Source organism: Haemorhous mexicanus, chromosome 5 (assembly GCF_027477595.1).
Source record: "Haemorhous mexicanus isolate bHaeMex1 chromosome 5, bHaeMex1.pri, whole genome shotgun sequence".
In the NCBI taxonomy this organism is placed as follows: Eukaryota; Metazoa; Chordata; class Aves; order Passeriformes; family Fringillidae; genus Haemorhous; species Haemorhous mexicanus.
Genome location: NC_082345.1, coordinates 22,053,953 through 22,081,797, shown reverse-complemented (window position 1 = coordinate 22,081,797; position 27,845 = coordinate 22,053,953). Strand labels below are relative to the sequence as shown.

The window sequence follows — 27,845 nt, the reverse complement described above, 5'->3', positions numbered from 1 at the left end:
AGATGGACCTGTAAAACCAGAAAGAATGAAATAGACACTTTTTTTTCCCCCCAGGAATTAGAAATTGACATTTCAGCAACAAAAAAGCAAATGTAGCAGTACCATGGGAGAAAATGCAGTTATCTGCTACATGGTCTCCCGTCCAAGTGTACAGAAACAGGAGACAAATTTGTCCTCAAAGCTTTTGGGTGTCTCTGCACCACTACCATTGTAACAGCACATGACACAAGCTCAGCAGTGAGTGGTACACAGACATCTGTCCTTACTTTTCATTGATATTCACTCCGACTTTGTCCAAACCAATTTTTCTTGTGCATGGATCTCGTCCAATTGCCAGCAGCACCTGCAAAACAGCAATGCAGATGACTGATTTTTAAAAACTCAAAAGTGCATTTTCCTTTGGCTATTATCTTCAATACATACTAGAGATTAGTATCTAAGGCTTGGTCACAGTAAGGTGGATACATTTGTTACCCATTGTACATTCATAGAGTTTAAGACAAGCCATGTTACCACCATGACCTAACAATACCAGGTTTTAATGCTAAGATTAAAAACAGGCAAATAGCTTTCCTTAGAGGAATACCCCAAGAATATTCTAAACCAATCAGTTAGGGACAGATTCTTTATTTCCTTCCACTTTTATGCCAAGGTATTATCCCAAATCCTTACAAGAGCAAATGCTCCATACCAAAATGCTCCATAAGGGAAGGGCTCCTTAAGAAAGAAACTCAGATTCTTAAGCAAATAAAAATATCATAAAATACGGGTTTTTTAATCTGAAAATATAATTTACTTATATAGGCTCTCAGACAACCACTGTCAAAGAATATTATTTTTTGAATATTATTTGTTTGAACATTTGTCAAGGCCAAAATCCCATCCTATCAAGTCTGCTAACTTAACAAATCGTGTTCCAACTTCTGCTGTCACAAGGAAAATTGTTACATGCTTTGTAGTCTTGACAACTGCACAGATAACTAATAATGCTTTTCATTTGACAACTAAGAACTTTCCTGAAGGAATCCCAAGATCTCCTTCAAGTCTTACAGATGATCAAACACACCACATCTTTAGAGCTGAAAGTCTTGAAATGCAGCACACACAGCTCATAGCTGCTATGAGGAGTGACAGCATTTCAGTGACAATGTAGCAACGAGAAATCATAAGTTTTGTTAATGAAAGGATGGTATTGATTTCCTTGCTAATAAGCTTTCACTATTATGGACTAGAAAAACCGCAGTATTACAACCCTGTGGAACGGCTCTGCTGTCACTGTTAAACTTTCTCACAGTACTGGCTCCGAGATGCACTGAGGTGTGTCCTTTGTAGGGGATGACTGATGCACTGTACAGGTAAACGAGGTCACTGGCACACAGTATTTGCAGTCCTAGGCTGGCAAAGGCCTGTCTTTATACATTCTCTGTGGTTCCAAATACTCTATTCACAATTTTTTTTTCTCCTTTCAGCATCAAGGCCTATGAAAATGAGTGGAGTGAGGTGTGATGGAAACAGTCAATCAAACATACAATACCATGCCAGCACACTGCAATTTTACTGTTTTAAGTGTGTAACAAAGTTTTCTGACTGACTTGCCACAGAGCATTAGCTGTGTTTGTGAAGATGTATCAAGAGCAGGTCTTCAGATGACATGTCACCCGTTTGTTTAACTCCTGCACTAACCATTGTTTTGTGCTAACTACAAAACATGCCATAATTACTATGAAAGCTATTATAAATCATTACTTAAAATTTATTACAAATATCCCATGGGGAAAACATCCTGCAACTGATTCCACAGGGCCAAGCTCATCTACACCTGTAAGCTAAGAAAGAGGTTTCAAAAGCTTTCAAACTGATTTGGCAAGGCAAAACAACCATTGACTTTGGGACTTTTATTTCCAAATTATTACCTGCTGAGCGTGTGCAATTAGTATATTGTAATGACTAAAATAATTTTTAAAAACCTAAAGTGTGGATAAAAACACCCCAAAAAATATCAACATTTAACGGAAGGCTATTTCACATTCTTCATGCATATAGACAGGACTCACAGTATCATATTCCACTTCAATTATTTGATCCCCTGTTGTGGACTTGGCTGTAACTTTCAGTATTCCAGGAGTTCCTTCCTCAACCCGCTCAACCTACAACAATTTGAGGATTGGATGGGGTAAAAAAAAAAGTTTCAAATAAAACTATACCAATGTATATTTTTCCCACCAAATATCATTGAGAGAGTTTTAACGATGATCTAAAATTAGGCACTTTAAAGATTCTTTACATTTCTACTTGCATATTTTAATGTGTGTTTTTATGTCCCTGCATTTATTCTTATGACCAACAAAACAAAATCTCATTTCTGTTTGTAAAAGTGGACTCATGGTGAAGTCCTTGCCCAAGCCCATCACATGACCTGGGGACATTTGCCCTCATTCCTCTGGGGACAGAGGAAGCAAGTAGGAAGGAAACTCTTACAAGGCCTGGAAACACCATCAGACATTTTCTCTAAGTGCTTCCATCATTCCCTCCACCCATGAGAAGCTACTGTTATAGAAAACCCTCATCAGGACATAAAACAGACATGCAACACTTAACATAATTCTGGGAAATTTTAGTGTTCATGCTACAGATGAAAAGGTACTTTTCAACAGCACCCTTGTTCCTACTTCATGGTCAGTATTTAGAGGCAGAAAGAGCAAAGTTTCTAATGAGGATTTTATTTCTGATCTTTTTTTTTTAATTTAGAAAAGCCAACTGTGCCTTCCTACCAACCTTAAAGGATCACTGTGCTAAACTGCTTCTATTCAAAGGCAACATTATTTATAATAATTCATCTTCGACCTTCAAAAGTCCCAACAAAGGGTTTTAATAAGGACAACATGGCATAAATTCAAACACAATGTCTGAAAGACATGAGAAAATCTGCTAAAAAAACCTACCAAGCAACTTAAGCTGAAGGATATTCTCAATCAGAAACAGGGCCAAATATTTTATTCCCATTGAAATCAAAGACATACAGTGAAGGGACAGGGAAAAATACACAGAAGTGCATTTTGTGACTGTGGTGATGGACTGCTCATCACAGGATGCAACTGGAGGAGCTTGTTTGCCGTTTAGTTGAAATTATCTGCTTCTAAACACTTCCTTCTTTCTCATTCCCCATTAGGGCTTACAAAAGGCCATGTCTGCAACAAAACCCAGATAATCATCCTTACTTTTCATACACCGTGGGATTTATGCAACAAAAACCTGCATAAAAACTAAGTTCCTGGAAACATCCATTTTGTCTTCTTACAGCAACTCTCACTCTGTGAGAGATGCTCGGACCTACAGTAGGAACTGCCAAGAGCATTTTTAAAGCTGCTCTTGATACTGCTAAGAATGGAAATGAACATTCTTCACTGAATTTAATGTTTTAAACCCCAAAGTGTTAAACTCAGCAGCACATGGTTTAACACCAAATTGAAATTGCTTAATACATGATTTGCTATTTCAAAATAAGTAAGGACTACTGTGAAAAAAACCATAAAGAGAAATACTGTTAGCATCCTCTGAAGTCTTTGATAGGGCAATTTTCCATAAGAAAAGCTCCAGAACGTCTAATTTGGTTTAAATTCAACCTGAATTTACCTATACATGTGCCTATACCTGTGTGTAAGGATCTGCATGAGTACTCTTACTGAATTCAACAAAAATTGAGCAAGTATTTAAGGACTCTGCTAAGTAAATTATACAGATGATACTTCTAAAGACCATTTACTTTTCTGGATAGTCAGCATAATCCTCAGCATATAAACAGAATTTGCTGGCTGAAAATTTGAAAATTTGCAATGAGAAATGGAATTGCTTTTGATGCACTGGGCCCTGATCTTAGAGGAAATTATGCATCTGCTTAATTATGGGCCTGCAAGAAGAACCAGGACAAGCAGGTGTAACATATACTAACCCAACTAATTCTGATAAAAAAAATGAACTTCGTAATCTCACAACATTTTCATATTAAGATTAAATTAAACCTTTCAATTAATTAAGTTTCATGGAGTTGGTTTAAAACAAAAATTAACCCGTTCTATGTCACAGCAGATACTGTAATGAAAGTTCAACTTCTGTATTAATTAAAGTAATTTACATCTTAAAACATTATGATAGGTACATCCCAATCAATTGTAGTCACTTTGAGCCTACCTTGATTGGCACAAACTCCCTAATGAAGTTGACTCCATGTTCTTTCATATATTCACCAATTCTGTTTGCCATGTCCTGGTCAAATCCTCTTAAGAGAATGGATCTCACCATTACAGTCACATCTAATCCAAGGCCTGCAAGAAATCCTGCACACTCCAAGGCAACATAGGAAGCTCCAACCACCAGGGTTCTCCCTGGACAGTAAGGCAGAGAGAAAAGGTCATCACTAGGTGGAAAAAAAAAAAAAAAAAAAAAAAAGAGGGAAAAAGGAAATTAGAGGCTGTCAGAAAAATGTATTGAATGTATTGTGCTTTATATAATTTTTTTTCTGTAAGAATAGAACTTTATTCCTTTTCCTGTTCACAAAAAACACCCTGCTTAATTTTTTGAAAGTTCATATGGAATACAAAATCAGTGTATGACAGATTAAAAAGTTATATTTAGGAGTACACATCCAAAAAAAAAGGAGTATGAAAATTCTGAATCACCACAAAATTGTAGAGAGTTTTTTTTTTAAACAGAAATTTAGGACAAATTGTTGAAAAAAGGTAGGTGTTTATTTCCCCTCTGAATCTTGCTTTAAATATTTTGCTGCAAATTTTAGCTCCTGAGAACTAAAAGTGGAAGGGGTTCAGCTTTAAGATAAAATATCATCAGTATTTGAAGACTTATCCTTTTGCTAAAGCATTTTACACAGTGCCACATATACACACACAACAAACCACAGTAACAGGTGAAGTTAGAAGTATGAAATTATGGAAAATGCTTTGCCTGCTCCTTTGCCTGCTTTTCATTTCTTTCAACTGCTTCATCAAGCTACATCAGTTCTACCACACTTTGGACCTAGGCTATAAAACTAGGGCTTCTCCACAGAGCCAGGACCCATGGAGGCACCTCATTTACACACTTAAAGTCTGACAGTACAATTCTGTGAATATTCCACTCTAAAATAAGCATCCCTTTTCTCAGGGTGATGCAATAAAACATGATTGTGCAATTAAAGGCTGTAGCATAGCTCCTATACCCCAAGGAACTCAGTAAAGATTACACAGATAGCCTCAATCAGATAGTCTAACTCTGGGATTTCTGACTCCTCCGTCTTGAAGCTACTTTAAAGCACCACTTTACAGGCTGTATTATCTGTTGTCTTTAATTTCATTACCACTTATTAAAAGGGAAGCACACCACTTGGTGTTTTGGTTTCAGAGGAATTGTGCCAATTATTTATTTCATTGCTATAGGTTTGCCAGCCTGTAATTCCAACCTCTGTTTCTATAGCAAGTAACTTAAAAGTTACTCTGATATGAAAACACATTTTATCTTCATATAACATTTTTGCTTGGCATTAGCAATTAATCAGACACTGAAAACCAGTCTTTTCCAAAATTGAATTACCTTCACTGAGTAGCTGGGAAAAAAGTTGAGCTCAGTTTCAAGACTGCCCCAATGCATGAAGACAGATTCCTACCAGCTTCACACCATCAGCAGCTATGCTATTCCCACTTTCCCTAATATCTAAGTACAGAGTTTTCTTTCAAGCAGACTTTGCTCCTCTGGATGGGGAAGCATTTACACACAAGGAATGACTTTGTATTCCTCCCTGTTTTTACCTGCTAATGCAATATTCCTTGTCTCCAGGTATACCCAGGTAGCGTGGTCGTTCACCAGTGGCAATGATAAATCTCTCAGCTGTGTACAGCTTCTCAACTCCCTTTTTGTTTGTTGCCTGCATACAATGTATTAGTGCAAAGTCAGCATTTTACAGACCCACCACAGGAAAAATTATTCTATTTGAAAAACATCTCCATTCAGACAGAACTACAGGAAGACACAGCAAAAAATAGCTATGAAGTACCTTAATTGTGTGTGGCCCGACAAATTCTCCATATGCATTCTCATACGTGACCTTCTTGTCTCTCAGTGCAACCCGATAGCCCCAGTTCAGTGAACCAATGTAATTCTGAACAGATTCTGTCATGGTAATCCAGTTGTGCTTGACTGTCAGCAACAAAATAGGAAGGTTCACCTTTTAGTCTGAGTTTTTCTTTTTCCATAGCAAAATTGCTATTCTCAAAGAGATTATTTTCATGACCCTGTTTTACTGGGTTTGTCCTACTCCTGTTTTATTTCAGGGTAAAGCTACTGAAATTGAAAGAATTACATCAGCACAGATAACATGAGAGGTTACAGTGCAATAGGTATGACTTAAAACATTGAAAATTAAGACTTACTGAATTATTGACAATTTTATATTGACAGCTGTGAGCAGGTGACATTGCTCAACAAATAAAGACAATGCATGTCTGAGAGGTGCCTCTGCATGCTTCCAAATATGGGATTGCAGCCTAAATAAATCATAATCCCATAACCATGCACATCAGAGATAACAAAAAGTAAAATCTGTCTTCTTACACAGTAGTGATAGACACTTAGGGGAAGGAAATCCTTGCTTGTAACTATAAGAAGTTTCTGTCAGTAAACATTATGGTGTATTCCCTTAGATGTTGCGGTACATTCAGAAATGTAGCAGTACCTTATTGCTTGGTTCACACAACAGTCTCATCAATGACTAACATGATCAGGAGCTACTGACAAACAGATAAAACATGGAGGCAATAAGCCCCATGGCTTTAGACTTGAAAAGCACTTCAATTTATGTGTAAGCTCTCCAAAGTTGCCTCACATTGTCAAAGCCAGCACATGCTGTAGCGCACCAAGTACCTGATTATGAAGCACCTCAGGATTTTTAGTGCAAATGAAAAAACTGGAAAAAGTGTCCTTCTTTACCTTCTTCTGTAAACTGCCACCCAAATTTGCGTGAATCTTGCAAGGCTTGTCCCAGTAAAGCTGCCTGGTGCATCAGTTTTTTAGGTATACAGCCCACATTTACACATGTTCCTCCAAGACCTGAGAGAAAGGAACAGAATGTGGTTTTCACATCAGTGTAGCAGATTTCAAACATGAAAATAAGAGTGTCTGAGCAAAGCTCCTTTATAACAGAATTGCAATGAAGAGAAATTTACCCCATGAGTTTCCCTGAGGTGTAGGCGTGACAAAGTCCAGCACCATCACTTTCTTTTCATATTTGGCAGCCTCCTGGAAAACAAATTAAATAAGACACATATCTAAATATTCGAGGTTAAATTTGGAGCAGACAATAACATCATGCATTGCTGAAAAGCTTTGTGACTTTTAATTAAGTAACAGTGAATGATTTGCAAGGGAGCAGACAGTCATTAATCTTCTGAATTCAGCTGTGCATTCAGTAGGAAAAAGAAGCTGAAAGGCAAAAAAAGGTATTCATCCTACTACAAAACAGCATGGCACCAGCTGATACATAGGAGACTGTGTCTGACCTCCTCTTCCCTCCTCCATCCTGTCACTTTGTTCAGACTATTTCTCAACATAACCATTTTCTTTTAACCTACTTAACAAATTCCTCATTAATTCAGTTTTCCCTTCAAAGATAGTTTCTCCGGCATTTATTTAAAAACACATCAGAAAATTACACAACCAGTCACATGGCCAAGCATGACAACCTTAATGACTCTATGATCCTATATTCCCCCTAAGAAGTTTCACTAGCAAATCTACAATTAATGCCTGTAAATGATACTAAGAACCATATATTAATTTCATTGCTCCCTCTATGATTTTTAAAAACTGACAGCAGTAACTGCTGCTATGGAAAAGCACTTAGGTAAGTACTAGGTAGCTGAGAAACAACAACGACAGATTCGTTCCATGAGATGAAGCAAAAAAAAAATTTTGCTACTTGGAGTAGCCACAACTATGCTGGCATCATAGGATGAATTCTTAGACATGTGAGCAGTAACAACTATATGAACAGGGTATTACTCTAAGGCCTTGGGTTTGGTTTAGGAGGAGCTGGACAGCCTTCAGCATTTTGTTACCAGTAATACTTGTTAATCCAAATACTTGACAATCAGAATTTCAATTTTAAATGTATCTTACTTCATGCAAAATGCAAATCACACTTCAAATAACACAGGCTATAGACACCTTCAGAAAATATTGCTGTACTGGATTGCCACTTCCAGTAAAGGTCTAGTCTGGCCAAGAAGCTAATTCCTATCCATTAGCAGCATCTCTGAGAAAGTTCCTCAGAAAGGCACTTAGGGACTGAGACGCATCATTAAAGATCCTTTATGATGACGACTCGTAAGCACGGCTCCAAAGAACCTTAACCAGAGTTAGCTAAGCAGAATGCATAGATTCCCAAGCTTCCCTCAGCTACATGCTCACATAACACAGCACAGCATTGCATCACCACCTTGGCAGAGATCATACACAGATATAACCACATCTGAGTGGGCTGAGTGATCTGCCCACAGCCACAAACCTGCCCGGTAGGCTCTCAAACCTTTCAGGTCTCAGTGCAGTGCTGGAAGAACACAGCAAGGCTGCTCAGGGAGCTGTTCTGTGTGAGCTGAGAGCAGGGGCCTGGCACCATTCTGAGTCTGTAGCTGAGTAGTATCAAGTCAGCCTGACAGTGTTTGCACTCCCTGTGGAGAATGGTCTCCAAAGGAACAAGCTCTGGGCACAATGTAGAGAGGAAGATGTGCACACAAAGGTGCAGGTTTCAGAGCGAAAAGCACACATTTAAGCAGTCTAGGTAAACTGCTGCAAACCTGAGTGCAGATATCTGGAACTTTGTATGAGAGCTGTGTAGCTGGGGTTTTTCCTGGTTTTGGTTTGGTTTTTTTAAGGCACTGTCAGTGAATTACTTTTTAAAAATTGAACTATCTAAGTAAAAGTCAGAAGTTTATGTGTGTAAAACAGTTTCACTTCAACTATATTAAGCTGATTAGAAATACACACATTACTACTGATAGGGATGTTGACTTTATTGATGTACCGTGTTCTGTTCTACTTAATAATCAGGTGAGAACACTGAGAATCAATATACTTCACATACTGAGTTGAAGGAATTAGGCAGTTTGTCTTACTACTGCACACTTTTTCTATTCTACAACTGAAAAATGATGCAATAAACATCACTGTGTCAGATAGTCTTCTTATAGAAATTTCAACTGCTGGCTTCTTATTACTGCAAACTCCTTTTGCATTACTTCAAACTCTATTGTTACTCTCTCCTGACCCAGAACACCTCCATCCTCTGAAAATCAGGACTTGCTTCTCTTTGTGGTAGATCTTTCATAGATCTTCCCTTCTCTTTGTGGTAGATCTTTCACAGATCTTCCCTTCAGTCCCCAATCCTACACCATGACAACAGTGCCCCTATCGATAGGAAAGCAGTAAACTACCAAAATAGATGGATCTACAATCCATCACTCAGCCCCGCACATTTCCATTAAAACAGAAGTACTTCTAAGGGACAAGGGTTCACTGTGAATCCAACACTGTTCTAAAATATTTTCTCCTTATATTCTTTCACTGTGCAATGACCTCCTCCACTTCCCGAGAACAAAAGAAATGCTCCCAAATGAAGGAATAATCCAGCTCCAGGTCTTGAACAACAAAGTTTTTTATTCACAGTAATCCTCAATTCACTTCTAAATAGCTAATCCTACTATACACAGAAGAAACACAACATTCCTGACTACTGGTGTAAAGGAGAGCTACTTACTTATACTAAATTTCTTTAAGTTTAAAATATTTGGGATTATGACAGCTCTAACAGCCAATATATTTTGTACCATTGTGAATCCTTTTATTTAATTCTAGATATGCTTCTAATAGAATATCCTAACAAAACCCCACAATTCATCTATCTACAGGCAGAAACCACCAGACCCTATAATGGAAGGGTGAGACCATAGCTTAAGTATAGGCAAAATTTCCATTTACGCAACTATGTAAGCTCAAAAATCAGAGTCTCCCCCATTGCCAAGAATTAAAACAAGATACACAACTATGTCTGAAAAGATACTACTTCTGTATGAAAGTAGATACCTCCTGATGTTTATTTTTAATAGAACCTTTTCATTGTTGAGTTGAGTTTAAATTCAACTACTAATAAACACTACTAAGATATCTACCTGATGTTTTCCAGCAGCATCATCTCCCATAAATGGGGACCAAGTGTCATTCTAGTAAGGAGTATTAGGGAATATTAAGCAGTATACCATGTTTTCCTTCTTCAGAACATAAAGAAAAGAATATTGAATAATTGGTGCTAACCAAAATGGTGGAAAAGTGAAATAGTGAAAGACATTTCACTGATCAGACAAAAGTGTTATGCCCCTACAGTGTTAAAGATACCAAATCCAAGACACTGGGGACATCACCCACATACTTACAAGGAAAGTATAAGTGTGTATTTTCCACCCTCATACCTTGGCAGCTGCCAGACCTCCTGAGCCTCCACCGATGACAATGAGATCATAGTCATAGGAATCTGGCAGCGGCGTAAGCCCATTCACTTCCATTGTTTTCTGAGGATTTTCTTCTTCCTTATGTGCCTGAACAGAGAAAACAAAAAGTATTAGGGAATATTGAAACATTACCTACAGTGATCATAAATTAGTATTTTCAGTTGCAAATATTGTGACAAGAGAACATAATTGCATCTGAATTTTCTGAGCTCTGCTATTAATAAGCTTTTAAATTCATCTTTCTAATCCATCTATGAATAGCTTTATACCTGTCAGATACTGAACTATAAATTTTCTTGTTCATTAGAGCACTGGGCTTCCTTGCAGAGCTTAGTTTCCCACAACAATGCAACCCTAGAGCCTCCTCATACTGTACTCCAGGATGAGATACATAACTGCTGACACAAGCTTTCCATTAATTTATTTTATTCTTTTCATCTGCCCTGGACTTTCCCAATTAGTGTTTTTCCCCTCCTCCTGCATATGTTTGTAGGAAAATACAACAATCCTATGCAACGCTGTACTAATCCCCAATAATTACCAGCATTACTAACAGAATGAACAGAACTGAATGAAGAAAACCATGTCTGAAATCTGCATTTTTGTAATATGCCAGTGTTTATCATCTCTTTGGTTTAGCACAACTTTGGCATTAAATGAATCAAGTGTGACTACTATGGTTTCACAAAAGACTTATTTTTTTTAATCACAGCTATTAGCACAGAAAAACTTCCCATTAGTCCTAACATGCATTTTGGCAGTTTATGCCACAAAGAACATGGCACTGTCTTCATATACACTTTCTAAAATGAGCCTTCATAGTTCATGAGGCTCATTTTAGAAGGCTCATAATTGTGAAACTCCAATTTATTAGGGCTTCAGACCTTCAAGCCTTTGGAGTTCTGGGAAAATTCTCAATGCCTCTCAAATTGCAGGACGAGATCTGGAGTGAGTAAAAATCAAATTCCTTACCTGATGTAAATCAGTGAGCATCAACTAAAGTAATGAAAAAACTTTTAAGACCCAACCCATCAACTAAGAAACTCATACTTTGCCACTTTACAAATATGTTTTTCTGTCTGCCTAGCTTGGTAGGACTTGATTTGGTACTACTGGAATAGTTGTGGCAAATCAAACGAAAGAAAAGAGCCCAAAGAAGTTTCCCTTGTCTTTTCATCTTAATTTTGTTTTGGATTAAACAGCCCTTTGTACTCAACCCATTCTACTGTTGCCTTCCTCTGAGGTTAGTCCCTCTCCATCACCTTCCTCTGAGTTTTGATTAGTCCCTCTCTGTAACTATGTCTACTCTACTGACTGCTGCCAGTGCAGCCATCCCACTGACAAAAATCCCCTCTTGCCTAGATGAATTACACAGCAATGCCAGGAGAAATTCAGGCTGCGCATCTGTTTGCACAAAGTCAGATTGCAGTAGTATTTTATAACCCCAGGCAGCATGTTAACAGTAGAAACAAAACCTAGAAAACATCTGAGGCCACTGTGAAGACATCCAAAAATACCTCATTCTCATTCCTCTTCTCCTCCTGCTCAACCACCCCAACACACACCCCTGCCACTGAACCTACTTGGTGCTTGGGTCCCTTTTTTCTATTTTTCTAACACTGCCATTAGCCAGGATCAAACCACAATAAGAGCAGAGGGGCATGTATTGTACTGTGATGTGCAACTTTACTTCATTTGTATTTAGAGATATAAAATCAGAGAAAGGGTGCCTTTTCAAAGCACACCTTGCTAGCTTAGTGGAAACAGGACAGTGTGAAGCATAAGGGGAGACTAACTCCCCCAGAGTCATCAGACCCAGCTACCAAGAATGGTATCTTGATGATGAACAGAAGGAAACCACACCAACTACTCATTTGCTTAGATCCTACTTTTATCATGCTACTTTTTTTCTCTCCTTTTAAAAATGCTTTGTTTTCACATGGATTATGAAACTTCAGTATTTATTTCCTACTGTTTGATTCATTTCTCATTAATTCTTCATAATAGCTCTTTATGAAAATATATTAAAAGCTTAGATTAGACAAAGTAGATTACAAGCTTCCTCTCTTTCTCCCGAACCCTGCTCTTGACAAGCTCCACATCCCATTTACTGAGGGAACTTCTTCATGACCATGATCCCATCTTGAGAACAGATCATCTCTACTCTTCACCCATGAACTACAAATTTGCAATAAATTCTACACTCTGATTGTTTTTCAATGTCAAAACTAAATTACAGACTTTGAAATGTACCTCCCCCTACCTTTAAAGTTCTCTCATGATCTTCTGTTTGCTTCTCCCGTGCAGAAACTACTGGCTGAGAAGTTTCTGCTGCTGCTTTGTGCTGCCCTTCTTGCAGCTTTGGGGCTCCCCCTGTGAAATCAAGGATAAAATAACATAGTGTCTGGAGAGATGTCCTTTATGAAGGCTGTGCTCCTGGAGAGAAATTATCTGGGGGAGTGGCCTGGCAGCTTCATCGCTTCCTCATCTGTGGCATGTCTGTCCCAGGGGACAGTTTCCTAAGGTGACTCATGACACATTTGCAACGTTAGGATGACTTGCAATATTTTCCTGCCGAATAAAATCCCATACAAGAGTTGGCTGAGATTTCAGTAGTTTTGGCCAATCTAACAATATGATTAGATCACAGCAAGGAAATCATATTTCCTGTGGCTAAGCCTGAAACTTCAGTCTTAAAAGAACATGATGATTTTTATCTTTCTTGCCCAGAAAGTGACACAAAAAGTCTCATACTTTTTAAACTTAATTAAAAGTTTTTAGTTTTTTCCTGCAATCAATTGCCTGGAAACTTCTTTCAGTTCAATGTATTGATAAAAAGGCTGGGAAAGATCAGTGTTCCCACTGGCCATAACTGAGCTTATATATATATGTATACCCAATATAAAAGTTTAAGCATATAAGTGAAAAGAAAAAATAAACATATTTACACTTTATTTGATGTGGCATTGAAAAAGAAAAAAATGGAAAATCTAATAGTTGATTGGAATAAATTATCAGCTCTGCCTTCCTCCACATAACCCTGAATTACGTTATGCTTATTTTCCAATAAACGGGTTAGTACGCAGTTGTTTGTACTTAATCACATACATACTTTGCACTGTACAACCAGCATTAATTAGCAAACCCTGACACATGCCCATACTTAGAGAAACAGCCATACTGAATGCTATGTATACATTCCTTGGGCATTGAGCTGACAAACCTGAAAAGCATTCACATACACACAAATGAAAAAAGGCAATCATTGAAAACTGGTCTGTAATCTTGTAATTTCTGACTTCTTCTCTGAAACTTGTTAATAAAATTCCTTTATCTCACAAAGATATTGGGAAGAGTACTTTGGTGATGTTGGTAAAGGGGTTTAATGATCAAAACTCTTAACAGTAATATTAGTGATGGATTGCTACTTTTCCTGTTCTAGTTGGGGAATATACACATGTAAAAAAAGAAAAGCAAGAACACAGGTTTTGAACAGCCTTCACAAAGGATAAATTTTTGCTTCACTATATTATATTAAAGCTACATTCCTGTGTGTATCTGAGGCAACAGGAGGAATATTTTATTCCTGCAAGTTTAAACAGTCTCAGGAATGTTCACCTAAAACTGTGGCTTCAGTGAGATAAAATCTAGGCATTAGCCAATACAGGCACTTGTATAAATATCTCTAATTATTTTCAGGTAGATCTGTGCCAGAGGTACCAAGTTTTAGCAATAGCCCCAAAACCCAAAGGCAGCCATAGCCACTGGCAAAGACTTGAAAGAGTTTGTATGTTGGCTGGCTCTGCTTCTGGGGGCCTCTCCCTTGTTGGTTTGGGCAACCTGCCACAGGCAGCATGACAAAGCAGAAAGTGCTCTGTGTGTCACCAGCTTGCTCTCCATAAAATTCCGCCCATTAATAGCAGTTGTGATAACCCAAAGTCCTGGTGAATAATCAATGATTTCCAAAAACGGGTCAGCAGAGACATTTGTTCAGAGTGAGACTGCTAAAGAGAACCTGAACCATGGATCTGCTCTGGATAACCCTCCGAGATGTGGTGGTGAGGATGACTCTGGTACGTATCAGCATTATTCAGCAAGTCTGTAGCAGGGAAGCCCAGTGAGGCTCTTGCCCTGCGTAACCACCAAGTTTTGGTTTTGTTAATCCCAGTCTAGGAGGTGGTGGCTGGTGAGGTGGCACCTTCCCTATGACCTGCCAAGTGCTCCTTGATTTGGGGTGAATCAATGTAATCAATCAATACTAAAAAAAGAGGACAAGTGTATTCTCTTTCACCACACTGGTTTTTTCCTTCTGTATGTCTGCATACTTGGCACCAGATCTGGCAGACTTCAGACCCGTGCATGAGATGAGACAAATGAACTCATTAACCTAGGAGAAAACTAGCCCAGGAGAATGAAAGTTGTGGACAGTTTCCCAACAGTCTAACAAGCTCAGCCAGCTCAGGGAACAATGCTGTGATCACCCCATCTGGTGCCAGGACAAAGGCATTACCAGACCAGTAGAGAGTCAGAGGAGGCAGCTACACCTCTTGCTGGTAGTGGCAAAACTGCCAGGTTTGCTGAGAACTTGTTAAACCAGAAAAAATTCTACCTGGAGAGATAAAAAAATGCAGTGAAACAACTGTTGTGTTTTCAACCCATATCCTTTCTTACTAGGTGTCGTGGTTTGAGAGGAAGTGAGCTTTTGGGATGCTGTGGTCAAACCAGTAGGTGCTCAGATTTGAATATTGGCACCTGGTGTGGCCACTGAGGACATGGGTAGGCCTCTGAGAACACAAGGGGGTTAAAAGCAGAGAACTCCCAAGGGGAAGCTCTCATGGGTTCGTGTAAGAGGTCAGACCTCCCCTGCCTGGTGAGAAGGTGCCCAGCAGGGCCAGCCGTGGGAGTTCTGGACAGGCAGAGCCTGATATTTTAACCCTTTTCTTGGATGATGGAAACCTTACAAATGCTGATTCCTCCTGAGTTGAATGAGAAGAGAGACAGAGATGAGATAAGAGGAAATGGGCCATGAGAGAAGTTGAGAAGAATCCTAGGTGGGAGGAGATGATGGTGTGGCCTTTGGCTGGACTTTTCTTGTATAGCCATGGACAGAACCATTTTTCCTGTGACACAGAGACTGCATTTAGGGGGAGGCAATGGCTTGGAGCCAAGAGAGTGCAGTGATGTTATGCGAAGGAGTGCGTGAACAGAGACAGCGGGTGAGGAGGGTGGTGGTTGTGCCCTCCGTCTTCAGGGAAGAAGAAGAGGATCTCTGTTCTCGAGACCCCTCGGCCTCAGGGGGTGAAATCTGGGGGGGACAGGTGTCCCAAAAGTGAGAGACTGTGCTTTTTTGGAACTGGGCAAAGCACCCTTAAAAAGGAAAACCCTAGAAGCAGCTCTGGTTCATGTGCAGTGGTAAGAGCACTGGGCATGGAAGGAAGATTGTCACAACGGCAAATGATCTCCGGGCGGTGCCACGTGTGACGTGGAAACACAAGAGGTTTCAACTGTGTTTCCAGGGGAAGCCTGTGGTACAAGAGGGACTCCTCTCTCCTTGATGAACTGAGAATTGATTATCTAAAGGGTGGTGATGGAATGAGAGTTGATGATCTGAGGGGTGGATGTATTGGAAATTTGGTGGGGGGGGGAGGGGGAATGTTTTTGGAAGGTTTTCACTCCAAGTTCTGTGTGTTTCTCTTTATATATAGTTGCAGGTTAATAAAGTTTTTTCTCTTTTATTCCTATGCTGGAGCCTGCTTTGCTCTATTTCGGATCACATCTCACAGCAGACACCAGGGAGAAAGTATTTTCATGGGGGCAGTGGCATTGCACCAGGGTCAAACCATGACACTAGGAGAGAGCTTCCTCACAAACCAAAGTCCTCCCTATCACTGAGGCCTCTGAACTTTTGACTGTTGTGTAACTTCTGGCTAGAATGAAAAAAGGCATGATTGGTTTCAGAAGGCTTTGATCACATGGGAACAGCACCAGCCCAACCCAACAGCCTACACGAGCTTTGTAAGCAGAACTGCTCCAGGATAAGAATTGCCTTACCCCGCAAAAGTGATCCAGGGATCCCACCAGCTGCAGAAGCAGGACATGGGCACCCATGGAAAGCACTTGCCTTTCAGCTACTCACTCTGGAGGTCTAGAAATGGTGCTTCAAGGCAAAAGTCTCCACTGCTTTACCTAGAGTTTCTGTATCACAGAAAAGAACATTTCCAACAAAGACAAACTTCAAATTTTAGCAAACTATAATTTAAAAAAATAGTTGTCGCTTCTCCAGGAGTTTAGAAGACACCTCTGAATTTGAAGTGTTTCTGAGCAAGCTCAGAAAAATATTTTTATAACATAAATTGCTTTACAGCTCTTTCTTCAGGCATTTGGGAAGTACAGGCTATTTCATATGACAATGAATATTTACCTTATGTTCAAGTGATCTTTGTAGTGTGAGAAATTTTCACGTTTTCCTTCTTCTAGATATGCTCATTTCTGCAGTATCCTCGCAGGTCACTACCTCCCCTACTGAGCAAACTCAAACATTTGGTAGTGACAGCAACAGAGCCATTACATCATTCAGATTATCAGGGAAAATCCCCGAGCCCTTAAAAGATACCCCTCCAGCCTGGATCATATCACAAATGCACACTGAGAGGCTGCCTTGCAGTCAGCTGAACTGACAAAACTGAGAGGAAATGGAAGCCTGCAGCCTTGCTGGCATGGTGTAATTTGCTTTACCTATTAAATTCTCTTTGTCCCAGTTATTAGTTTTCTCACCTTCACTCTTCCAATTTTCTCTACATCCCACCAGGGAGGAGCAAGAGGGGCTGAACTGTCAGCTGGTCTCTCAAATCCGAAACCCACCAAGCTTTAAGACTTGACAAGCAAAAGAGTAAAGTGCATTGTCCTAAGAAATGAGAAATTCCCTGAACTATGTTATTGCTTATATTTATCCAGTATGTTGCTGCAAAACCCTTTAATTTTAATTCTATTTTTGTTCATGCCCTTTTCATATCTAAGAGCTTAAAACGCCTTCCATTTAAATAAGGGACTGGTTGACTTGGATCAACATGAAGACAATAATGTGGAATAACTGAACTTTGCAACTTGTTGAAGCAAAGGCTCTACTTGGTCAGATTTCTGTTTGCAGAGTCCTGACAGTGGTACATAGTACTACTTCAAAACACCCATTTCCTTCATGAAAATATAAATTCTTTGTTTTTACCACAACTATTTGAGTACAAAAAGCATTTAAAGTAAATTCCATAAGCGGGAAAACATTTAGATACTAACTTTCTACAGGGAACTTTCCAACCTAAGTGTTGAGTGCTCTAAGCCAGAAGAGAAAAAAACCTCCATCATTCTCAGCCAAACAAACGCAGTTAACATATGAAAAAGGCAGAAAACAGTAGAAAGACCCAGAGCACAGTATTCTCAAAGGACAGTAAAAATCTAGTGATAACTGTTAATCTAACCTCTGCATAGCAAGACAGGAATTACAAAACCAAGACCAACAGAAGAAGAAACACTGACAGAGGAATGATGAACGCCAGATAGAAGGAAAGACAAACTTTCAAGTGACATCAATCAGAGAGCCTGAATCAAAGCTCTCTATACCCAGCAGAAAAGTTCCCACTAAAAAATGGGATTAAGTGACAAAATTCACCCTTTCAGGTTAATTTTCCAATAAACATCTGAGGACTGACTCAACAACATCCTTCAATCAGTTTTCCACTCAAGATAGGTCAGCACTGTATTTGGAGGGCTGCAATCCACCACCTTTCCATCCAAGAACCTAGGGCAAAACACTCAACACTCAAACATCCCCTTCTCTGACAGTCATCCACTCAAATTTATAATCTGTCTCATCCAGTTAGTCTGAAAACAGGAGTTCTAAAACTGGTCTCAGTTTCTAGTTCCTAGCAAAAGAAGTAATTCCTATTTCCAGGCTTTTGTTTTCCTTTTGCTTTTCTGAGTATTCATGCAGCTATCACAAAGCCCAACTGCTTTATGAAAAAGTATATTACTTTAGGGATTTTAACAGGGACATTATTATACTTCTTGGGTACAAGACATGTTTCTGCCATAATTATGAAACTTAAAATCCCACTCCAACAAGACCTGGGCTTTCTTACAGACTTTCCTACTACCGTTCTCACCCACAGAAGTTTCTCAGCAGTATCAGGCAGTGGGTACTTACCCTTGAAAGTCTTCAGCCATTCCTCATTCCTTATGTCATTGTTTACAGTAAACCATAGAGGAATTAGCCAGGTTGCTCTAATTAGCACTAATAGGGATGTTTTCTGCTAGCATAGCATCACATGCTGACCTCAAGTATTTCCAGAACATCTACAATACAAACTCTGTTGGCTTTAACAGAACAAGCTGTACAAATTTACCAAAAGTAACTTTCAGATTCTCTCCTCCTCAGTAAAAGGCAACCAATCTTACATTAATTATGTATCTTGGACCACTTTCATCTTGAATTTTATTTCATTGTGAACTAAACTAAGTAAGATATGAAAATCTTAATATAAAACTTGTCTGCCTCTGGAGCTGTGGTAAAAGCTACAATATCTCATATAAAAATTTATATGACATCTTTATGGAAAATATCACCTTACAATACCTGTAATTTTAGCATAGATTTTTGTCTATTTCATTCAAAATTCACAGTTGCTTTGGGATTTACTCATATTAGTTAATGCTTTATCTAATTCGAAATCAAAACAAAGGAAGCTGGCTTCTGATATAACTACCTGTAAAGTGTATCATGCTCACAGTGTCATTCATACTGGCTCACCCTTTATTTGGGATGACCTGAAAGGACTGAGCTTCCTGACTTTTCTTCTTGAAATTCCTGGAGCCAACACAAACCTGTGGTTTCCACAAACTGTGATTAATATTCTTAAGCTACCTTTTTTTAAACTCCTGGTCAGTAAATAAACAACTCTTTGACACGAGGAAGAAGCATCACCAGCCTCACTTGAATAAGTGTGGCACCTGAGGCCAGAGAAGTAAAACAGTACTCAGAAGGGATGGAACAGGATCTCCTGGTGCTGGTGCCATTCATTAGTCCCTACTGCCACTGGCCATGCCTTTATTGTTTCTACCACAACTAAAGCCATTTATCCATTCACACATTCATTTCTTTGTAATCAGGCTTCCATTTGAGTCATAGAGAACATAAAAAATGGTGGAAAACAACTCACACACAATCATGCTTTTTTGTCTAACAAACCAGTTATTAAAATTGAACACAGTTAAAGGAAAAGAAGGTTTTTGCAGGTAATCTTACAGTAAGGGCATGAAGTTTAAGGCAGGTACAACACCAGGAAAAGTGCCTGAGTACTTGGCTCAGAAACATGTGATTTCCCCCCCACCATAAGTGGAACTTTTTTAAGAGGTGAGGAAAAAACCCAGATATTTTAATCCAGAGTAATCAAAGTTTTTTGCCTTTGAAAACCAAAAGGACTTGAGTGGAAACATTTAATCCTGTTTGTAGCAGCCTAGCAAACAAGGACACAGAATTTCTGTGAGGAGAGGGAAGCAGCGCAGCCTAACAGGTCACTCACTGCCCTCTGAACTCTCCTGCCACCAAAGCAATCCGACAAACCAAGCCTATGCACACGGCCCTGACAAAGGTCTGGCTGGGAATGGTTGTGAAGGAAAACAAGGCTGGAAAGCAAGAAATACCTTATACACGTGAGCCAGAGCTACCGAGAAGTGCTTGCTTCTTGTCAGGCTGTGCAAACAGCAGAGATAAGGAAGTTAGGAGTTTCCTTCCTACCATACTGAGGGTGCAATGCCAGGACACAAGAGAGGTGACCAAGTCAAACAGCTCTTTCGTCCTTGAGCATCTGACTCAACAAGTAAAACTGGCAACTTTGCTAGAACAGAAGATGAAACAACATGGTATCTCTGTTCACTCAGTAAAACCAGTTCATTAGCAGTTTCTTAAGAAAAGCTTGGACTACACTAGACTACATCACTACTATTTTCTATGGAAATAGAAGTATTTGCATGCTCTACTTACTTCCTCTCTTTGCATTTGTATCTCTTTTATGCAAAAGACAAGTGCTGGGTCAGATAGGGTTGTAACAGCCAAAAATTATAGGGGATCACACAATTCCATGGAGTTTACCATAAAAGAATCCCTTTACATACTTTACATACATAAAAATCCCTTTACATACTTTACATACATACTTTACATACAAAATTGAGTATTTACATACTCAATACTACATGGCACAAAGAGTATATATAGGAAAGGCAATATGCTATGGAAAGCAACAGCTGTGAACTTGTGAACTTTTTGGAGGAAAGACAGAAGATAAAATCAAACTGAAGATAAGGAAAAAGACAGGGCATCAGATATAACCAAGCAAGTTAGGGGATGGTTATACAAGGAAGCCCTAAAATGTGACACCACATTCAAAAAAGGAAGTTATTTAAAAGTATGAATGGAGAAAAAAAATGAACAAGCAATGGAAAAAAACCACAGGAAATACATGAGTTGAGCTATAAACTGGAAGGCAGCTGCATGGCAACAGGCAGGTGTAAAAAAACAGATACCAAAAACAAGGGAATCATTGTAGATAAGATATACTCTGGAGATTGCAGTGGTAAAGAAAAAGGAGAATAATTTAGCAATTCAGTATACTAAGTAAGCCCCAGTGCACAATTTTATCTGTTATTTGATTTGTTTTCTACAAGCACAATCAAAACAGAAACAAGGCACCCTACCAAAGAGTAACTGAGATGAGCTTAACGGAGGAACAACCTTCCAACAGGAACAAGAAATGGAGTTCTATCTCCAACATTTTGAAAATAGAGTAACCATAAAAAGGGAGTGGAAAAAGGAGACGAATACCATACATTGTTGAAGGCCAAGCGTCATTTCTGTTCACAGCAGAAATTAAGGGGATGGCATAATTATTAACAAGGGTAGAGGAAATACATGGGCATCCAATAAACCACATCCAGGATTTGAGTTCACTCTATTTTTTTGCACAAATAGTGCTATGACACATCTGTTATTGTCACCTGAGCAACTCACATGTAAATTATATGGTCAACACATTTCCAGGAAATACTGCAAAAGCAAAAATATTTGGGGCCTCATTACTGTGATGCTCACCACATGTAAATGTCAACATAACCTAATTACTACTGGTGTTTGTACTACAGCACAGAACTAGGACCGCCTAAGTGGATCCCCTGTTACTCCATTTCACAGTTATGCTGCATTCAGAGGCTCTCATATTAGCACTAAAAATTAGGAAAAATTATGCTAAAATTACTTTTTAAACTGACTTTGTAGAATCCAGCCCAAATTTCATTCCCAGTCTACTTTCCAGGCCCACCAGTGAGTGTGTCCTGAGTTCCCAGTCCTGAAAGAAGCTGAGCAGCTTCAGCATAAAACAGTCAAACCAAACTAAAACACAGCCCCTCATAATATTCAACTATGACAGTCTGGGATGAAAAAAAGCAGCACTTGACATTATAACAAGTTAGAGTCCCACAGAAACAAAGAACATGTTTTAGAAAGCAAAAGCTGCAACCCAGGCTATCTTAATTCTGAGATGTGTAAGTTTAGTGCAAAATGCAGTTGTTGAAGTATACTGAATGGCCTTTGAAGATTGAGAATAACCTTTTTGAAACCACAATCTAAGGACAAGGGAATGTATTTAAGACCTTTGTTATGCAAGCTATATATGAGCACCTCGTCTTAATTTTTTTACTTTTTCTTGTGCTAGGCACTATTTTTTTGCCACTTGTGCTCATTGACAGCTTGTTACTGTTTATTTTTTTAAACATTTTAGATCTTTCAGTGAATTAATAACTGAATCTAATATTGACATTGATAAAAGATGGAAAGGTGGGAAAAAATCCAGAGAACAAAGAAGAAATTCTTACAGCTATCAACAACCCAATTTCTTTCTCCTACTACACACGTAAGTTTAAATATACTTTGTCCAAGGGAAGTATATAGATATTAAAACAACTTTCCTACTTGGCATGACCAACAATGGAAAGGGGTTAATTTTTGACTGTTTGTGCTTCAGAGTCAATTAAACAATGAGTAATTAGTATATTTGGATTATGTTTCTGGTTTCATGTAAATTATGACTCTCTGTTCAAATTTTTGTAAATTATTTTGCTTTAGTCATCTGTGTAAGCTCTTCAACAGCACACAAAATTCTTCTCATCTCTTGTCCTAAAACCGAAAAACTTTGGACACTAAAAATTTTGATGTGTTCCTTTAGGAAATGGACATTGAGTTTCAGATAACAATTTACTCATAAGCAACTATCCCAGAAGAAAATCTGCCTTGATGCTGAAATATAAACCTTGCCTCACAGTTTAAACCAACCTTCCTGGAGAATTACTTTAAGATGCTGCCAGAGTTGTAGAATAAGCGACAGGGAGTAGTAACATCTTAAATTGAAAAGCCAAAGATACAGCAGAGCATATAAACCAAAGCCCAAACAACATGTTCTTTTAAGTCATTTAGCCTAAATGAGTCAGCTTCACAATGCTGAAAATGCTCATTGAGATGCAGGTTTCATTTCTGAGTTTATGCCAGCAGATAGATTGTTGGCCAGAGAAACTAGGTCTGGGTATATAACTCCAGAGCAGCTCACTCTGCCCCAGACTCCATGCTACCACACCTGCACAGATTCCAGTATCTGATTTAAACTAAATTAGGTACTTCTAAATCATAACATGGTAGTGGCAACATTAGGTAAGGGAACTGCTGTCAGGTCACAGCTGTGCCCTGAAAGTACAAGGACAACTGGATTCTCTAGACAGTGCTTTGAGAGGTTTTTTTGTTTGCTTTTTTTTTTTTTTTCTTCCCCATTCCTTCCTCTTAGGATCAAGGAACATCTAGTGCTTCCAATGCTCAGACTGGAGGATTTTTTGTTGGTATAATTGAAATATCTAAGCAATATGGAGCCATAACAATAAGCTTACTTCAGGAGTTTCAACTCTTACAAATGTCATCTTTGTATTTGCCAGCTTCTGCTGTGCCTTATGCAAATTCCTACTGCACAGGCATCTTTACTTTTTGTTTGCCAAGGTTTTGACAATTTCCATCCTGCATAATAAGACTTAAAATATCATGTAACACCTTAAAGCTCCTAAGGTGGTTTTGTGTCCATGTCCTCAAATTATTGCAAGTGTTTAAAAACATGTTTAAAACAGTCCTCTCTCCCAGCTAGCTGAAAACACTCCTATAGCAGTACATGCTCATTTAGGCTGAACTGCTGCTCAGCGCCAGACGTAAGCATAGGCTCATTTTCAGGCGTTCATTACTTCGAACCCATTATTTAGCTTCTTTCATCGGGTTTTATGGACCCGGTGAGAGCACGGTTAATGCTATGCCCATGGAGGATCTCAGCCTGAAGCTCTGACTGACGAGGTATAGAGCAGTGAGCTGAAACAAAAATTTCCCCATTCTGTCGTGGGAAGATGCCTCAGTCCTGGTAGGCAGAAATCATATCCATGGACCAGAGGGCCATTTAATTCGCATCTAACTCCAAACGGTGTTCCTAACTCCAAATCTCGTTCCTTCCTCAGCACAGACATCCTTCAGGCCACACTGTGGCAGTCCCCGGCGACGGGCTCCCACACCCAGCATAGCTCTGATCTACGGTGAGCGGGACGATGCGCGTAGCCCGCCCGACAAGGTCATTCAGGGGACACGCGGGCGGCAGAGGCCGTGTTTGGGAACAGCTCCCCAGCACCCGCGGGGGATCCGCGGTCCCCCTGCTGAAGGCACAGCAAAGTTGTTCTGCAGCGCGGTACCCCCGCGGGGCGCCCGGCCGCCAGCAAGGGTGGGGGCCCCAACTCCGCCTTGGCGGGTGCTTCACAGGGAAACCGGAGCAGGTCCCTCCGGCAGCCCGCCCGCCCCACTGCGCTCGGAGCCCGCCAGGTGCGAAGCGCTGCCGGGCGGGCGCTGCCCGCCAGCAGCCGCCTGCTGCCTACCTGCCGCTCGCCGCCGCTCCGGGGGCGCGCCGCCGGGCGCCTGCCGCACGGCCTGTCTCTTCCGCAGGGTGCTGCCCATGGCGCGGGCCGGACAGGAGGGGCCGGGACGGGAGGGGACAGGACGGGACGGGATGGGATGAGGTAGGACGGGATATGATAAGACGGGACGGGACGGGACGGGACGGGACGGGACGGGACGGGACGGGATGAGCCCGGATCTGCGCCTCGTCCGCGGCGGCGCCCCCTGGCGGCCTCGGCCTCTCCCTCGGCCCCAGCGTCCCAGTGCGGCCCGGTCGCGATGGAGACGGACGCTGGCGGGCACAGCTAGGGGCTGGCGCGGCCCGTGACGGGGACCGGCCGGGCCCAGGCCCTGCGCTCCCGAGCGAAACTCCTTCCTGCGGGCTGTGGGATGCTGGCGAGACGAGGGCGTTCAGGAGATGTTCTAGGAGAGGGTTTCCCCTCGCAATTAATTGTTTGTGCTGAGAAATGCATAGATAAAAGAGACGCTGTAACTGGAAGGTTACCTGCACTAGGCTGGTCACACTGCTCCTGTCTGGGCTTGGACCATTGTTTGCCACTATTACCTTACAGTGCTGCCAAGACTGTGGCCCCATCCTGGTGGCTTACACTCAAATATGTGGCAGGAGGAGCATCTGCCAAGGACTGCTGGAATCAGCTGAGAAGCCAAAGCAAGATGAAAGCTATAACCCATTAAACTGCTATCAAGCCTGTACACAAATGTCTGCTGTGGTTGTCGGCCAATATAAACTTTCTTCACTCTCCTAGTGGTTTGACCCTGGCTGGATACCAGGCACCCACCAAAGCCCTTCTGTCCCTCTCTTCCACAAGTGGACAGGGGAGAAAAAAATACAACAGAAGATTCATGGGTTGAGATAGAGTCTGGGAGAGATCACTCACCAAATACCATCACAGGCAAAACAGACTTGAATTGGGGACATTAACTGAATGTATTACTAATAAACCCAGGAGAAGTAAAATGAGTCTTAAAAACACCTTCTCCCCAGCCCTCCCTCCTTCCCAGCTCTATCTCCTCTCCACCAGCAGCACAAGGAGACAATGGAGGTTATGATCAGTTCATCAGCACAATGGGGGTTATGATCAGTTCATCCCAGGTTCAACCAGCAGGTTTCTGCTGCTGCTCAGGCAGAAACATCATTTCCCAGCTCCAGCATGGGGTTCCTCCCACAGGAGACAGTTCTCCATGAACCTGGTCAACGTGAGTTCATCCCATGGGCAGCGGTTCTCCATGAGCTGCTGCAATGTGGGTCACTCTCCCACAGGGTGCAGTCCTTCAGGCACAGCCTGCTGCAGCCTGGGTCCCTCACAGGGTCACAACTCCTACCAGAAACCTGTTCCAGTATGGAGTCCTCTCTCCACAGATTTGCAGGTCCTGCCAGGAGCCTTCTCCAGCAGGGTTTTTCCAAGTATTCACAGCCCTGTCTGGGGCACCTGGTCCAGCTTGGGTCTCCTCCATGGGCTGCAGGTGGATCTTTGCATCCCCATGGACCTCCATGTGTTGCATGAGGACAGCCTGTTTCACCATGAGCTGCACCACAGCCTGCAGGGGAATCTCAGCTCCAGCCCCTGGAGCACCTTGTCCCCCTCCTTCTCTACTGACCCTACCATCTCCAGAGCTGCTCCTCTCGCATATTTTTAGTCCTCTTTTCTCTGTCTGCAGAGGAAATTACATCTATACAATAACTTTTTTCCCCTTCTTAGAGGGAAAGCTTCTGGCATCTCACAGAGATCATCCTTGTAACCTCCCACTACCAAAACCGAGCCACAAAAACCCAACAAAACTCTTCATGTGGAAAGAAACGTATGACATTACATCAAACAAGGCAATTTACCTGGTCAGTATTCTTGCTTACAGCAAACACTTGCACTTGTTTGAAAGGTTTTAAAATTATGCAAACCTAACCGTTGATGGTTTTGCTGGATGAGTCTTCTTTTCAGTTGCACTGGTTGACTGTTGGGGTCTGTGGCTGAGCAAGAGTGAAGGATGCTGTGCCACCAACACATGACAATGAAATTAATGTTGTAGACCAAGGAACTCTCAGTCTTAGTGACCACTGGGTTGCTCTGTTGCCCTGCATAAGTCCTCAGTGTTCCCCAGTGTACAATGTGTCATGTCTACTTCAGTACTCTGCCACAAAAGGAATAATGAGCTGCCACAAAGGATCAAAAGAAAGGGAAGCAAGAGAACAGGATAATAACTTTGAGTCTTGATGTTTAAGAGGCACTGCCTTCCTGTCCCCAGTTTTTTGCTCAGAGAACTTCAGCAATTATATTGTTTCTGTATTACTCTTTTACTCTACAATATATCTCCAGGGTCCGCTGGGGTTTCAAACACAGAAAAAAACCCTAAACTTAAGACTGTTAAGTGGAAAAAAGTCTCTGAACTTATGAGAATGACCACTGTGATTTTAGACATTATGTCTTCAATATAGCTATCTGTAACAGCAAAAATTATTATAATAATGAGGATAATATTTGTTGCAGGCATTCATGGATTATTATGGCTTCAGAAATACAGTTATTAAACTAATTTGCTGAACAAGCTTAGGGAAGGAACCCTATTCTACCAAACCCATCTCAATATATTCGTTACATGAGGACTACCAGCTGGCAATTCAGCCAATTTGAGAAAAATCAAATTTAAAAAACAACCTTGCAATCCTGTTAATCATTCACAGTGCTTTGTTTTGCTTATTCTTTTGCAATTATATTTTAATCATATTTCCTTTCATTAAGAAAGCAGTCTTACATTGCTGTGGTGAAGATCCACTGAAGTAATGGAAAAAATTAAGTTCTACTTTTGGGATGTTCCATAAAACCAGTACATACAAAAATCAGAATTACCCAGTGTCACTTATAATCAAGGAGTCTCACTGTAGAACAGTGGTGTGTTCACCACCTCTACAAATTACAAAGATTATGTTAAATTAATACCAATTCCTCTAACTTCTAGAAAACCTGCAGTGTGTCATCTCTTACAGTTGATGACTCAGCACAATTCACTTACGACTTTGTTCAAATACCTTGAGAATCAAATATTTTAAGGACCTTACAAACACAAGGATGTGTCAGTTTTAACATATACAAAGATGTGACCTGTAAAACCTAAGACAGGGGATGTTTCCTTTGATAATTTTGAATTGGTGTGGTAAATGGTAATTTCAAAAGCAGTTGTATACCTCACTAAACACAAAATTACTCCTACAGCACTGGGGTGCATTACACACTGGTATTCCCCACATGGCACTTTAAAAAGTATTCTTTTTA

At 40.4% G+C, this 27,845-nt stretch overlaps 1 protein-coding gene across 2 annotated transcripts in view; it reads right to left on the bottom strand.

The window, feature by feature from the left end:
* Window positions 1-24,749, bottom strand: part of TXNRD1 (thioredoxin reductase 1) — a 39,312-nt gene extending 14,563 nt beyond the window's left edge. Inside the window, exons 1-10 of one of the 2 annotated variants that reach the window (XM_059846210.1) lie at window positions 24,540-24,742; window positions 12,811-12,920; window positions 10,509-10,634; window positions 7,212-7,284; window positions 6,976-7,095; window positions 6,044-6,186; window positions 5,799-5,914; window positions 4,189-4,414; window positions 2,055-2,147; window positions 267-343 (exon numbers count right to left, since the gene is read on the bottom strand). In XM_059846210.1, the coding sequence (XP_059702193.1) occupies window positions 267-343; window positions 2,055-2,147; window positions 4,189-4,414; window positions 5,799-5,914; window positions 6,044-6,186; window positions 6,976-7,095; window positions 7,212-7,284; window positions 10,509-10,634; window positions 12,811-12,920; window positions 24,540-24,618 (1,163 nt within the window). In that variant the 5' untranslated portion in view covers window positions 24,619-24,742. Of the gene's footprint in view, window positions 1-266; window positions 344-2,054; window positions 2,148-4,188; window positions 4,415-5,798; window positions 5,915-6,043; window positions 6,187-6,975; window positions 7,096-7,211; window positions 7,285-10,508; window positions 10,635-12,810; window positions 12,921-24,539 lie in introns of both variants that reach the window. The other variant, XM_059846211.1, reaches the window with a different exon arrangement.
* Between the last annotated feature and the right edge of the window lie 3,096 nt (window positions 24,750-27,845).